The sequence below is a fragment of the Blennius ocellaris genome (genome assembly GCF_963422515.1).
Source record: "Blennius ocellaris genome assembly, chromosome: 7".
In the NCBI taxonomy this organism is placed as follows: Eukaryota; Metazoa; Chordata; class Actinopteri; order Blenniiformes; family Blenniidae; genus Blennius; species Blennius ocellaris.
In genome coordinates, this window is record NC_137656.1 from 3,911,068 (window position 1) to 3,926,289 (window position 15,222).

Here is a 15,222-nt window from a genome sequence, read left to right on the forward strand (position 1 = left end):
GCGCATACCTTTATTTCAGATTTGAATTAATTTACTCCATAACTATTGGAAATCCTTTGCTAAAACCTTGAGGAGGTTGTTGTGTGATGCCGAGTTCTCGATTCCCAAGTGAGTCGATTGTTAGCATCGCCCACTGAACCGCGGGGAAAAAAATAAACCAGAGTCCTCTTTCACCGTACAGCACAGTACTTCACAGAGGGAGTACTCAAGCTACAATATAAAAAAAAAATAAATAATAATAATGATCAGGAGAACAAAAAGATGGGAGACTTTGGTCCCAGATTCGGTCCAACTTCAAACAGGAAGTCAGCGCTCACACTCGTTAAATGTCCGTCCCTCCGCCCCTCCATCTTTCTGGTCCGATAAAAAGAGTCGGACTAAGAGCCCGGATGAAACCGTGCTGCATTCGTAATGTGAAACCTGTCCAGGTTTACTTGTGGAATCTCTGCAGGTAAAGCGTGGAGTCGTCGAACAGCGGGTTCTTCACCTCCATTTCACCCGTCTGAAGAAACACAAGAGCATTCTGGGTAAAACAGGAAGTACACACTGGAGCTACGGTACAAATATCTAAAGCCAAAAATACAAGCAGACACCAGCAGAAGTCAATTTACTGGAGAAATAAGCGAGTTCATGCTCTAATTATGACATTAGCCTCGTCGCTAACTGGAACTCTGCTCATGGTAGCTAGCAAGATATAAAATGCAGCTGCTCTTGATATTTTCTCTTTATTTTCTATCCACTTTTTTTCCAAATGTTTATCTTTGAGTTCAACTAAAAGTAAAAACCAACATTTTTCTTTTTAAGCTAATGCTAATGCTTAGATTAGCATAGGTTCATCGAATCTTCTCAGGTTGATTTGAGAGTTTCACCAATCAGAGTGATTTTCTTCACCGTAATCCTTCTTTCTGTGATCTTTTAAACCAGACTTTAAGACTTCTCAACCTTTATTCCAACACACCGACACGGACGTCGCACATGTCTGGAGATATAGCGACTTATATTCTGCTGACTCAGCGAGCGGGACTCACCGGGGCCAGACCGGGACACTCGTACACCGTGAAGTCTCCGTCCTCGTTCTCCTCGTCCGTGGACGCTCCCGAGTCGGGGACCTTTGGCTCGTCTCTGTGTCTGGACATGCACACACACACACACACACACACACACACACACACACACACAGTCATGGTATATTCCAGAAGGCTGAGATTGAAGCAGGTGTGGGGGGGCAGCGGGGGGTGGGGAGGGCAGGTGAACTGGACTCACTTCTCCAGCGAGAGCATCTGTTGCTTCTGGTGCTGGTAGTGGTACATCTGAGCGCTCTGGGCCAGCTTCTTGTCCCCGGGCTGTGGCACAGTGGGGGTGGTGGGGGGGGTGGGGGAGTCAAAGAGTCAGAGGTATCGGGTTACGGTAATCAGTTGGTTTACGGTCCGTACTGCACATGTTCACTACTCATCTCTGTACCATCAAACTACTGGACTATCCAATTGAGTATTACTGAAAACTGAAGAAGCTGCTAGACGCTGAAAAAAACCACATTCTGATTGTCACACAAACTGCAAACGGAAGAGAGATCATTCAGTGGGAGGAAGATGCTCTATAATCTGGATGTTCGCTCTTCTTTATGAACTAATGACAGAACCAGCAGCTTCAAACTACCAACATGCGAGTTCATCTGACGCAGACGGCTAACTGCTAACGAACTGTGCTATTGCTAATCACAGTTACTTTGAAGCGATAACGCTTCATTCACTGGCTTCAGATAATAATGCTAACGCTAAAGTTGACAGTGGACTCAATGAGAACGACAGGACGGGAAAGCAGTTACGAAAAAGGCTAACACTAGTGCTAACAGCTGAACTGCGACCATGCTGACAGCCACTAGCAAGGGACGCTAACGTTCATGTTTCATCTGCTCGCAAAGGTGTTGCCATACATTAGAATTGACAGTTAGCTTGTTAGCCCGATCACAGAAGACATAAAACTACTTGTAATATGATCTCTAAGAATTCTGTTCACAAATGAGCGTTAGCTTATTATTAGCTAGGTTGCTATCTCATACCTTTTGGCAATTGGCTATGCTTGTTAGCATGTTTGTTAAGGAAATGTTAAACTGTATAACTTTTGCTGAGTTTGGATATCACTGAGGCTAAACGTCACCAAACCCACAGGAACGCCGAAGAACTGATGAATATAGAAAGTTATCGAGGACAAAATTAGCAGAAACAATGAGTACTCGTGGTGAGGCGTTAAACGTTCCGTGTCTCCGCGGGTTGTCTGCACTCACCACGTTGTCGAAGGTTTGAGCCTTCATCAGTCCGTACGCCGGGTAGTCCAATTTCTGAGTGAGACGCACTCCTTTCTGTAACCTGCAGAAATGACAAAGTTTCTGCCTCAGAGGTCGAAAAGTCTTCCGTAAACTCCGTGGAATTAAAACCTGGATGGGGGCGGCAGGTTGGGGAAGGGGGGGGGGCATACCTGACCCAGCAGGCTCCGGCCATGAGCAGAGCCAGCGACCCCACCACGATGAAGACACTGCTCAGAGCTGAGAAGACATAGAGACAGAGTGTAAGGGGCAGCTGGAGCTGAGGGGGTCTGCGAGTGCGAGCGGTGGACATGACGGCTGTAGGACTCTGACGGGATCTGAGATCATCTGCAAAGGATCCGGGGGGGTGCGGCCAATATGGCGGCAGCGCCGCCACACAGAGGCACATTGACGGACTAACGAGGCGAAGCGGAACTAACGGACATGAGACAGACCGTCTTCATGCTTCACAAAGGAGGCTTCTGAAGACGCTTCAGCCCCCGAGGGGTTCTTCAGGCCTGCTGACATCACCGCGCGTCTGTGTTCTGCTACACCTCCTCCAGGGACCCGGGTTCGATCCCGGCTCACTGTCGTCCAGAGGTCAGATCGTGTTCGGGAACCTCGGGGCCGACAGGAAAACAGCAAGGAGCCAGGAATGGAGCGAACCACTGCACCACTGCCACAGCGTCCTCCCACAGTAAGAAGACCCAGGTTTAATTCTGCTCTGGACCCCGATTGTGTGCAGGTTGCATGTTTTAAGCCCTCGTTTGCACAGCAACATTTTAAAAACAATGTCTGTTTCCATGGAAACGGCAGAAAGGCTGAAAAGGATGTAGTGAGCATGCCGGGCCATGAGATTGAGACTCACCGATGAAGGCGTGGTCGTTTGAGGGGTAGGGCAGGATGACGGGGTCGTTCAGCAGAGCGGGGGTGCGGTTTGTGGCAGCGGCGGTGGGAGGGGCCGCGCTCAGACTGGCGCCCCGTTCTGTGGGAGGAGCTCTGTGGGCGGAGCCGGGCTGTTTGGGCGGCTCCTCTGAGGCTGTGGTGAGGAGGGGGTAAAGGCTTAGGGCGAGAGGGGTGGAAACGCTGAAACGTGCAGAGGGTGAGTCACGGTGCGATACCTGGCAGCTTGGACTCGGTCCTCTGCTCGCTGATGACGGCCGACAGGAAGTCGATCTCCTCGTCCAGCTCCGGATACGTTTTCACTTTATCGAGAAACACAGATTAAATACACAACCGTCACTCACCACACACCCAGAGTAACAGCTGACCTTCAGCGTTTCATGATCTGGCAGTGCGACAGTGGTTGGCACCGTTGCATCACATCAGAAATATCTGGGTTTGAGTCCACAATAGAACCTCTGTGCTGTGTGTGGTACAGTGGAATAGTGGTTAGTGCTGCTGCCTCACATGCAATAAGTAAACGGTTCAAATCCTCACCAGAGCCTTTTCATGGAGGTTTGGCATGGTTTCCAAAGTACCTGACATTTTGCAGGTTGTTTTTATCAATAAAGACATAGCGGTACAGTGGTTCGCACTGTTGCTAGGAGAAAGGGTTCATGGTTAGAATCACCTAGAACCAGAGAAAGATCATTTTTATAGTTGACCTTCATGATCTAGCTTGGATTTACAGCGGGAAGCACTGCCGCCTCACGTCAGACGGTCCCGGCGGTACAGTGCGGAGGCGTTTAGCACCGTCACATCACCAATAAGACGTCTCTGGTTTGAACCTGCTGATCTGATGGCTGCCGTCTTGGTTTCATCTGGGTCTTGGGACACCCTGGTCTTGGTCCTGACTCGGGTCTCGGGTTCAGTGATTTGACCACAGCACAAAGCTGACAGTTTACTGAAGGTTTGTACAGATGTTTTGCATGGACACGGCAATAAAAATGCTGCCTAATGTCGTGTTGTGTTTAAGTCCAGACCCAGTGAGACCAGCCAAATCTCATGTGACTAATCAGATCTGTTTTTTAAAGAAAGTGTTACATAAAAGCAAAAAAAAAAAAAAAAAAAGCAGCCTACAAATTCGTGATAAGACTGGGCATGAAAGTCTGTTAGTTCCACTTCAGGAGAGAGCTCCGTGAGGTGGACACATCTGTACAAAAAACGTATCTGTGTCTGAAAGTGTTCAAAACCCTTGGATAATAATGACGGATCAGACATCTGGAAACAACTGGCACGCTGCACAGTTGAGTCGATACTCCACTGATTCTGTAAACGCGAAAAGAGCAACACAAAGTTCACGAGATGTGAAGTAAACACAGCTGTCAAAATCCTTCTTAATTTAACGCGTCCCATTGAGATTTCACATCAAACATTGACTTGAAATAACAAACAAACAAAGTGTTTCAGTGACAAAGGGAAGGTAAAACTGATGTTGAAAATCAGATGTAATAAGCTGCTGAGTGAATTCTATCTGATTTTCAACATCGGGTTTACCCTCCTGAGTGAATAAACACATTATCTTAGAAACTAAGATGGAAAAAGTAAAAACAAACACGTAAGAATGACCTTTTTCTGTACACAGTTGGACAAAATGGTGAAGAAGCGTCTGTCCCAGCTGGATGTGGTATTTATTTTCAGTTAACTTTAGGGTATAAAAGATAATTCCTTCAAAAGCCTTGAAACAAATTTTACACAAACTGGTACCTGCGGTCAAAAACCAAGAGCATGCTGGGAAGTGGAGTTCAACTCTAACAAAAGACTGGACAGGTCCCTTTCTTTTCACCTGGAGGTTTCTTATCTGGTCAAACATTTGAAATGCCTCAAAATTGACACCAATCACCAGTTTCACTAAAAATAAACAAATAAAAAGAAGAAAGAAATCCTGCCCTCTGGTGGCTGAGAAGAGAAGTGCACTCTCGAGAGGCTTAATGAATGAAAGTGGTGTTTGAAGACAGTTGGGAACTCCTGGCATCACGAGAGCCTCAATGAAATCAAGAAGTATTTTACGTCCAGATGAGAAATTGTCTTCAAACCGCTCTCTCACTCCACTCAGCCCTCCTCTGGCTGGGATTCGTTCTCACGCCCGCTTGAACGACTCCAAACGAGGCTGCATGCGAACATGCAGAGCGAGAAAGCCAGAGAGGGAGGAGGAAGAGGAGGAGGAGGAGGAGAGAGAAAAAGAGGAGGAGGAGGAGGAGACTGGCAGATGTAGATGCTGGAGTTGGGTCCTCCTCGGAAATGATGAATGAAATCTGTCACTATGGCAACAGGGAGGAGGAAGGAGCAGGAAGAGGAGGGGGGAGAGAGAGAGAGAGAGAGAGAGAGAGAGAGAGAGAGAGAGAGAGAGAGAGAGAGAGAGAGGAAGAAAAACAAGACGCCACTACCGCATGCTGCGACGGGCCAGAACCTGGTTCAGATCACTTCCTCTGAACGACACTGCTCTTTCTCTTGCCCCGAATTCACGTCGACGTCGGCCAGTCCCAACACACCGTAGACTTTGGAATGAAGGATATTTATACTTCAGCCACTAGGTGGCAGCACTGGAATTCATCCAAGTATTTCTTCCACAACTTTACGAAATGTGGACACAGCAGGATAAATGGGGGGGGGGGGGGTAACTGAGTGAAGACAAAATGACTGCTGAGTGATGGTACAGTTCTCTCCGCGTTGTAATCGTCAAGTCAATGTTTCGTTCACCCCGTCGCGGCTGAAAATATAATTCATTTTCTCAACGGGATCTTTACATTTCGGTGGTTTTAAAAGAATCCGGAGACCCCGACTGACCTTTACCGGAGTGAGCGGAGTGAGCGGAGTGTCGCCTCTTGACCACACAGCGCCCCCTGGAGTTCTCCACCAGGGGGCGCAGGCAGGGGCCGCATCGGGAGCCGCCGGGCAGGCAGAACTCCCGGCCGGCCCGGGCGCAGTCCAGACTCCGAGGGCACTGCTGGAAGCCTGCAACACACAAACCGCAGAGACGACGTCACAGACGAGACAAATACTGTGAAAACTACACTGGGGTGTGCCAGAGTGTGTGTTCTCTTTAAGGTGTGTGTTCTCTTTAAGGTGTGTGTTCTCCTTAAGGTGTATGTTCTCTTTTCAGTTGTATTTTATGGTAGTGGGGGGAAAAAAACCATGAATGAAATGGGGTTAACTTGGTTTATCACCTGGTATTCACACACACACACACAAACACACACACACACACACACACACACACACACACAGACACACACACACACACACACACGCACACACACACACACACACACACACACACCATGAAGATATACATACACATATACCAACACATACTGTACAAATATACACACGCACATACAGAGACAGACAGATGCACAAACACGCAAACACACACACACAGAGAGAAAACACACACTCGCTCTCTGCCGAGTCTCTGCAGCAGCTTCTTGTGGGGTGGGGTCGGGGGGTGAATTAGTCCAGATTATCAATATTAACCTGTTTAGCTTCCTCTACTGCCGAAGAGCCTGGGCAACAGTTGTCATGACGACTGCCATGGCAACTGAGGAGGTGTGACATCATCACGGGGGTGAGTCACTGCGCGGGAGACGGTGGGGTTTGTGTTGTGTGGAGAAACCTTCGTCGCAGGTGGTAACTGCTCTCATCCAGGCGCACGCACACGCACACACACGTGTGTGTACACACGCACAAACACACACACACACACACACACACAGTCTCAGGTGTCCTTGCGGCTCTCCTCGTTGCTCGGCCATCATCCGCCGCAGCGGCTAATCTTATGCAAAGCTCCCAGGCTGGAGGACGGAGAGCAGCGGGGCAAAGTGCCGCCTCGTTTCTCAGAGACAAGAGACCCGAGACGTGCGACACACGGGAGCCGCAGTACGTGCCGGTACGGTTACGGGACAGGTCTCCGTGCGTTTCCACGGACAACCGTTGCCATTTCTGGTAACCCCTTCCCTCGCATCGGTACGGGTTCCATAAGGACGAGCTGCTGACTGGTTAGAGGTCAAAGGTGACTTCACTGCTGCGGGAGAGTCTGGCAGTACATACAGATACAGTGATAAACACCGTATAGTTCCTAATAGAATAGTAACCCCCCCCCCTTTTTTTCTTTTTCCAAAGATGTAGAGCGCACGAAAAAATAGAACAAACCTCACTACTTGATTAAATATGACATTTTGCTGTGGGTGCAAAAAAATGCAAAAGCAGCAGTCAATTCCATTTTTCTTTCAAGCTCTTCTATTCATAACGCCGCTCCGCCGGGGGCTGGGCTGGTTTTGATTCATAAAAATCGTCGCAGTGAACAGAGACAATGGCCGCCGTGCTCCCTCGTAGCGGTTCCCCAGACATCATTGTCTTATTGCGGGTTTTGTTTGACGTGGAAATCTAATTTTGACAACCACAGAGCAAAGACAGAACCCCGTGATCCCCCCCACCGTCACACTCGTTCAGAGCCGGGGGTCCAGGACCCCCAGAGTTCTCCGAGCGTTCCTCCGACAGCTGCTTCGAATGCCAACACATGAAAAAATAAGGAGGACGGCGTTGCATCTGTCAGCAGCTGCAACGGCCTTAAAATACACCCGCTTCCCAAGAAGTCACAGTTTCCTAGCAACCTTTGGTCCTCTCTTTGATTAAAGAACAGGAAGCGTGTGCGTCCTCACGTCGCTTCCTCACCTCGAGGCTCCCCGAGTCCTAGCGCCACGCAGGAGCTCCACTGTCGTGTACAAATCGTCCTTTAGCAAATATGAACTCGACACTCCGTGTTTTTTTTTTAATAATCCAACCTACAGGGAATCCTGCTACAATCACCTCACACCTCTGTGTCATAGAAGCATAAGTAGAACTGCTATCTGAGCATTAGTAGACTTAAATAGCAATTAGTTTCCTTTTTTAAAAGCTCAGTTGTTTTGTTGCTGCGCCTTCTTGTTTTCATTAGTTTATAAACCGGTTTCTTTAAGAAAAGCGCAAATCCAGATTATAGAGCATCTCCCTCCACTAACATCCAGATTATAGAGCATCTTCCTCTTCTAACATCCAGATTATAGAGCATCTTCCTCCACTAACATCCAGATTATAGAGCATCTTCCTCACACTAACATCCAGATTATAGAGCATCGTCCTCCCACTAACATCCAGATTATAGAGCATCTTCTCCTACTAACATCCAGAATATAGAGCATCTTCCTCCTCTAACATCCAGATCATAGAGCATCTTCCTCCTCTAACATCCAGATTATAGAGCATCTTCCTCCTCTAACATCCAGATTATAGAGCATCTTCCTCCTCTAACATCCAGATTATAGAGCATCTTCCTCCTCTAACATCCAGATTATAGAGCATCTTCCTCCCACTAACATCCAGATTATAGAGCATCTTCCTCCTCTAACATCCAGATTATAGAGCATCTTCCTCCTCTAACATCCAGATTGTAGAGCATCTTCCTCCCTCTAACATCCAGATTATAGAGCGTCTTCCTCCAATAACATCCAGATTATAGAGCATCTTCCTCCCACTCACCAATGTAACTTCAGCTTACATACAGTGGCACAATACCACTACATTTACCACTATACTTATACACGTATTTGTTTTTTAAACTCACCAATGACACTGTGATCGCTGCTAAAGACGTTAGCGTGAGACGACAGATTTTCCCTTCGCCTTCCGGCATCATGACAACCCTAAAATACGGGAAGACCGTCCCTCTCTCCATGAAACCATAATCCCCGCTGCTTTTCTATTCCTGACTCTCGTCCTGCCCAAACGAAGTGGCTCCGTGTATTTGTGGGCCGGCGTTAACGGGACGGAGGCCTTTTAATAGACGTGGTGCCGAAACGATGGACGCCGGAATAGAAACCTCCGTCTGTGGATGGATGTCTGTTCCAGGATCAGATCTGAGTCACTGAGTGAGTTTTAATGGAGCAGGATGTGCACCCAAGTGGTCTAACGTCCAACACATAGTTGATCTGTGAGTGTGGATCGCATTAGTAATGCTAATGCGACACGCCAAAAGGCTCTCTGCTGCGTTTCTCTGAAGCTCGACGGCGACAGGTGGGACATTATGCAGAGAGGCGCTCTGACATTAACGCAGACGGAAATGTCAGGCTTTGATGCCGCGCGTGTTCAAACGGTGACGACGCCAACGCTCACAGCAGGGCGTCCAGAGGTGCTGCACCGTCAGGGAACATGAAGCCTCCATCAGGTCAGCAGAAAAACTAAACGCCGACCAGTCACATCAAAAGCTCGGGAAGTTCGGAAGTACAAGAAAAGAGTTCCTGCGACGTTCCCTGGTTATCTTTTTACTCATCTTTGTGCAACGTGTGATGTAACCGCAATTTAACGTTAAGTAACGTTGTGTATCGATCTGTACCATGGAGTAACGGCGAGTATTGTGAAGTAACGTCATGTAACTTATAATGTCAAGTGGCGTAAAGTAACGTCATGTAACATAAAGTAATATCATGTAACGTAAAGTAATGTAACATGTGAAGTAAAATCATGTAATATAAAGTAATAACAAATAACATAAAGTAATGTAATGTAACATGTGAAGTAACATCATGTAACATAAAGTAATGTAATGTAACAAGTGAAGTAAAATCATGTAATATAAAGCAACATCAAATAACATAAAGTAATGTAATGTAACATGTGAAGTAAAATCATGTAATATAAAGTAATATCAAGTAACATAAAGTAATGTAATGTAACATCTGAAGTGAAATCATGTAATATAAAGTAATATCAAGTAACATAAAGTAATGTAATGTAACATGTGAAGTAACATCATGTAATATAAAGTAATATCAAGTACATAAAGTAATGTAATGTAGCATCTGAAGTGAAATCATGTAACAAAGTAACGTAATGTAACATGTGAAATAACAGCATGTAATATAAAGTAATATCAAGTAACATAAAGTAATGTAATGTAACATCTGAAGTGAAATCATGTAATATAAAGTAATATCAAGTAACATAAAGTAATGTAATGTAACATGTGACGTAACATCATGTAAGGTGCAGTAAAATGTAACGTGAAGTAATTTCATGTTACAAAGATTTAGAAATGTAAAGAAAACTTGCATCAAAAATGAAAAACTTTTTAAAGATGAAGTGAACTTCAGCCTCTGAATGGAAGCTGATCAATTTGTCTTCCTTCTATCAAACTACGACACGAACCGAGGGTGTTTTTTGTTGTTGTTGTTGTTGTCTTTCAATTGATTTCAGGCAGGACGGATTCAAACTGTGGTTATTATTCAGCGTGCTGAATTAGTACGCGTGCGTCACGAAGGGCTTTCAGTAAATGAAATGTATTCAATCATGTGGAGCGCCTCCATTGATCACGTTCAGCGAATGCAGCCGAAGCAGAAATCGGCCTGAGGGGGAATCGGTGCTCCGACGGCTCCGGGGGTCCAGGGCAGCAAAGTCTCTGAACAACAACCGTGACCCGTCGGTAAAACACAGAAGAAAACTGACCGCAGTGACCACAGGGTGGGGCTTCACGCTCACGGTTCCTCAAAAACTTACACCGAGGACCCCGTAAAGGTGGTGCCGCCACATTTGAACCTACCTGGGTTTTTAAAGAAACTGATATTTCCTCCTCTACGTTTACAAAAGAAAGAAAGAAAACCTTCCTCGACACTACAGGTTTGGCTGATTTACGCCAAACCTGTAGGGGGCAGTGTAGCGAGAAGCATGAAGCCATGAGAGCCAATCAGAATCCTTGAAAGAAAAACAACAACAAAAACAACAACTCAGGAATTTTCAGGAATCGTCGTTTGTGGTGAATCGTGGCTGCGTTTATGTGTAAATACAAACCTTAAACACAGAGAAATATCACCATTTTATTTTTTTTAAACACCTGGGTACGTGTAAAACGTGGCCTGGTAGAGGCTGTGTGGTGAAGCGTCTGAGTTTGTTGTTGTTGTTGTTGTTGAATAAAATATGGTGAGTGAAAGGTCAACATTGTGACATAAATAAATGTCTTGAGCTGTGACTCAAACTAAACCAGGACATTTTGTTCACATTTTTCATGAATTCATAACAATTAAAAAAAAAAAAACTGAATCCAATGGCAAGTTGAAGTTAACATATTTAGTAAAGTATGACGTGTCTCTGCAGCAGTCGTCTTTTGTTTATGTCGGTAAACTTCACACGTTTTGTCAACACCGATTCTGGTTGAGGAAATGAGGCTTTTGACTTGTCACTTCCTCCGCGTGGTGTTGCTTTTTCAGCCTGGGGAGTGACTGATGGAGCTGGGAGGAGGAGGAGGAGGAGGAGGAGCGGCGTGCTGATGGAGCTGGGAGGAGGAGGAGGAGGAGGAGGAGGAGCAGTGCTCTTCAGCTCCGACAGCAGGAATGTGTGTTGGAGGGAAACCAGAGCTCAACACCTTCCCTCTGATAAGCAGGAGGCCAGAGACACACTGACCACAGCCTGAAAGCCTCTCCACCTACCCTCCATTCATCCACTCATTTACACCTCCACCATCTTCCTATCCATCCACCCATCCATCCATCCTTCCATCCATCCATTCATCCATCTATCCACCTGTCCGTCCATCGATTTATCCTGCCATCCATTCATGCATCAATCTATTATCCATACCATTGCTCCATACATCCACCCACTCATCTCTCCATCCATGATCTATCAGTCCATCCATCCATTCACCCATTCAATTATCCATCCACCCATTCATCCATCTGTTTACCCATTCATCAATTATCCATCCACTGATCCACCCATCCATCCATTTATCAATTATCCATCCAGCCTTCTATTCACCCATCAATCTATCATCCATCCCATAGTCCATACATCCACCAATACATCCATCCATCCATCAACCTATCCATCATCCATCCATCCATCCATCCTTGCAGCTCTGAATCATCCCTCTCTCCTTCCTCGCTGCCTTAATCGGATTTTTTCCGCCCGTTTCTCTCATCCAGACGTAATAGCTGACGTCAGAGGAAAAGCCCCCCGGAGCCACGACGGCAGCTCCATGAGCCACGACTGCAGCCTCAGCTTCACAACACAACACCCCCCCACACCACCCTCCTCCTGGCACCGCACCCGGGACCGTCATCTTCCTCCAAACACTGAGTCAACTCAGCAAGTCAGAGCTCGGTTGGATCAAATCTAATGTAAAACAACTTTTTAAGGTTTTTTTTTGTTGTTGTTGTTTTTTGTTGTCATTCCCTCCAAATGTGTGACAGGTCTCCTCTGCACAGCACCAGAACACTTCAGGAGCAAGAAATACCAAAAGGCAGGGTCGGGGGTGCACCTTCTCCTACTATAACTTTCTGTTTGAAATTCTTAAAGGCGAAATTGTAAAATAAAGTTCCAGCGCAAAACCATCATTCAAAAATGAGAATGTCTTTGTAAAATCAATTGTTTTGTAAATGCAAAAATATTGTCCTTTCCCTATACGTTTCCATCTTATATGAACTAAAAAGACGGAATAGTTTTAAGAATTGTAAAAGTTGAAAATATGAAGAAAACGAAAGCCATGAGTTGAAATAATAAACAAAGAATGGTATCTGTATCAATAAAGAAAAGCTAAAATTATTCTGAATTTGTCTCTCCTTTTTTTTGAGACAAAACTGTAAATAAAAATGAAATACATCGTCATGGAAACCTGATATAAACAGAGGAATTGCATCCGACATGCGATACTTTTTTGAACTATTTTGCCTCAAAAAACTTTTTTTTCATAAATATTCAATTTTCTTTTTACATAAAGTCTCAGTGGAAACCGCCTGGCACGCCAACTATATTGATTTCAGCGTTCATGCTGTTTCCATGGAAACGGACGTTGTCTTCAAACATTGCCGTTTAAATGCAAAACTTTTCTGAGAGGACAATGTAAAAACAATAATTTTCTCTTGAAATGTTTTCATGGAAACGGAGTCTAAAACACCCCCCCACCCAAAAAAACAAAACAAAAACAAAACAACAACAACAAAAAGAAATCACCACAAAACGGAAAACTGAAATAACAGAAATGTATATCCCACTCCAAATTTCAAAAATATATTTAATTTTAAATCAGCATTATTACGAAGCTTTTTGTTTCTGGGTGAATGTTTAGTCCTCATTTGACCTTTTTATATGCGGTTGTTTTGATCAAAGAAAGGCTAAACATTATTATTCTTAATTTTTTGTCATAAATATAGCAACTTTACTTACAAATTAAATCACAACCAGAAAAAAACTACAAATTGTCCGTTACAGTGTTTTAAATTGCAAAAGGTCTTAAATCTAACATATTGAACCAAAACAGGCTTAGAAAGAAACGTGATCCCAGGAAAAGCTCATCGAATTATATTTAAAAAAAAATCATTGAATTGTGATGAAAACTGATTAACACGCTCGTTTTAAATAGTGTTTTATATATTGCTCAAATTCAGAACAATATTTCTTCTCCTTTTAATCGATAGAATTCTCAATATTTTCTTTTAAAATGGTATTTTAGGTAACCTTTTATTACAAAGAAGACATTTTCATCAATGAAATCTACTTCAACAAAATAATCAAAGTCTTTTCTAGGTGGATTAAACAAAATATGTCTAATAACAACATCCGTGGTATATAATAGAGACACATAGAGAATAATATAATCCCCCAAAAAAATCTTCCAACACGAATAAAGCTGATTCATTCCCCTGATTGCACTTATTTGTTTTAAGATGTTAAATATGTTAGAACAATGTTAGAACAATGTGATAAAGCCGAGCAAAGGAGAACTGAGAGGGGCATGTGGTCCATCATCACACCGAGCACAGCAGCGGCTCCAGGTGGAGGGCAGAAAGGGTTAAACCCCCCGGAGGCCCCCGGACAGCCGGGGGACGGACACCGGGAGGACCGAGCCTCGGAGCGGAGGCGGCGGCGGCAGCGTCTCACCTGTCAGGCAGGTGCTCAGCGCCAGTAGGGCCGCGAGCACCGCAGCCTGGACGAGCAGCGGAGCCCGCATCCTGGGCACAGCTCCGGCGGCGGGCGCGGGGCGACGCGGAGCAGCAGCGGCGGAGCAGCAGCGGCGGCGGCGGGAGGTAGAGGAGGCGGAGGAGGAGAGTCGGTGCTGCTCATCCCCCCATCCCCGGGAGGACTCCGAGAGAAGAAGCCAGTGTTGAGACGCGGGAGTGGGACCGGTGGTGGAGGCAACGGAGCCGGTGGTGGAAAGCAGCAGCAGGAGGCGGCCGCGGGGCGCCCTCTTATCCGCAGGAACTGAGCTCTCCTCCGGTCACTCCGACGGTTCAGAGACGGTCTGACTGATGATGGAGGTCTGATGCTGCTGAGATGTGCGTCACTGCGTCAGCACGTGACGTCAGCACGCTGTACCCAGGCCCCGTACGTCGAGCAAGCAACTGGAGAGCTCATGTACGCATGTTCGCCGCCATATTGGATGGGGCATCTCGTTCTCGGAATTGGACCAGAGTCAACTGGAGTTAACACAGAACGAGCGATTTCGCTGATGTTTTGTATACAAAAACTTGAAGGAAAGCCACAGAAAATGCAAATGAAAGGCTAAACATTATTTAGCAACTTGAGGGGTGATGCAACCATTGTTTTAATGCATTTCAAATCTTAATTCCTTACGTTTAAGAGTCCTATGATAGTTATTTCAACGCATTTCCTTGTAAAGCACCGTGAATCGTGTCTGAATGGTGATAGCATTTGCCTAGTCTACTGTGCGCATGGAGTATAATCTGCAATGGTTTGTCTGTGGAATATGTCTGCGCAATATGAAATACTATATTGTGTATGGAATACAATATACTGTAAAGGGCATACCATAAAAAGAAGCTTCAAAAGCATTAGTATATTAGTACATCTGACAGTCTGGTGGGTTGGCGAGTATTCACTCATATGGAGACTCGTTCTCATCTGGAACAATTCTGACATCCCGCAAAGAAGGAAACCCACAAAATACAACAAGTGATGATAGACATTTAGGGCATGGTGACGTGCTTTGG

At 45.5% G+C, this 15,222-nt stretch overlaps 1 protein-coding gene across 1 annotated transcript; it reads right to left on the reverse strand.

The window, feature by feature from the left end:
* Window positions 1-216: 216 nt before the first annotated feature.
* On the reverse strand, window positions 217-14,261 carry npdc1b (neural proliferation, differentiation and control, 1b). Its single transcript, XM_080499886.1, has 9 exons — window positions 14,153-14,261; window positions 6,038-6,199; window positions 3,424-3,507; window positions 3,171-3,341; window positions 2,476-2,542; window positions 2,285-2,366; window positions 1,264-1,343; window positions 1,029-1,128; window positions 217-502 (listed from the first exon to the last, which is right to left on the reverse strand). The coding sequence occupies exons 1-9, from the start codon at window positions 14,220-14,222 to the stop codon at window positions 431-433; spliced, it is 888 nt and encodes a 295-aa protein (XP_080356012.1). The 5' UTR covers window positions 14,223-14,261; the 3' UTR covers window positions 217-430.
* Between the last annotated feature and the right edge of the window lie 961 nt (window positions 14,262-15,222).

Excerpts from the sequence above, each read along its gene's own strand:
- npdc1b (XM_080499886.1), bottom strand. The coding sequence starts at position 14,222 with ATGCGGGCTCCGCTGCTCGTCCAGGCTGCGGTGCTCGCGGCCCTACTG. Across the intron at positions 2,543-3,170 it reads AAACGACCACGCCTTCATCG|CTCTGAGCAGTGTCTTCATC; the intron begins GTGAGTCTCAAT and ends ATGTCTTCTCAG. Across the intron at positions 1,344-2,284 it reads CTCAAACCTTCGACAACGTG|CCCGGGGACAAGAAGCTGGC; the intron begins GTGAGTGCAGAC and ends ACTGTGCCACAG.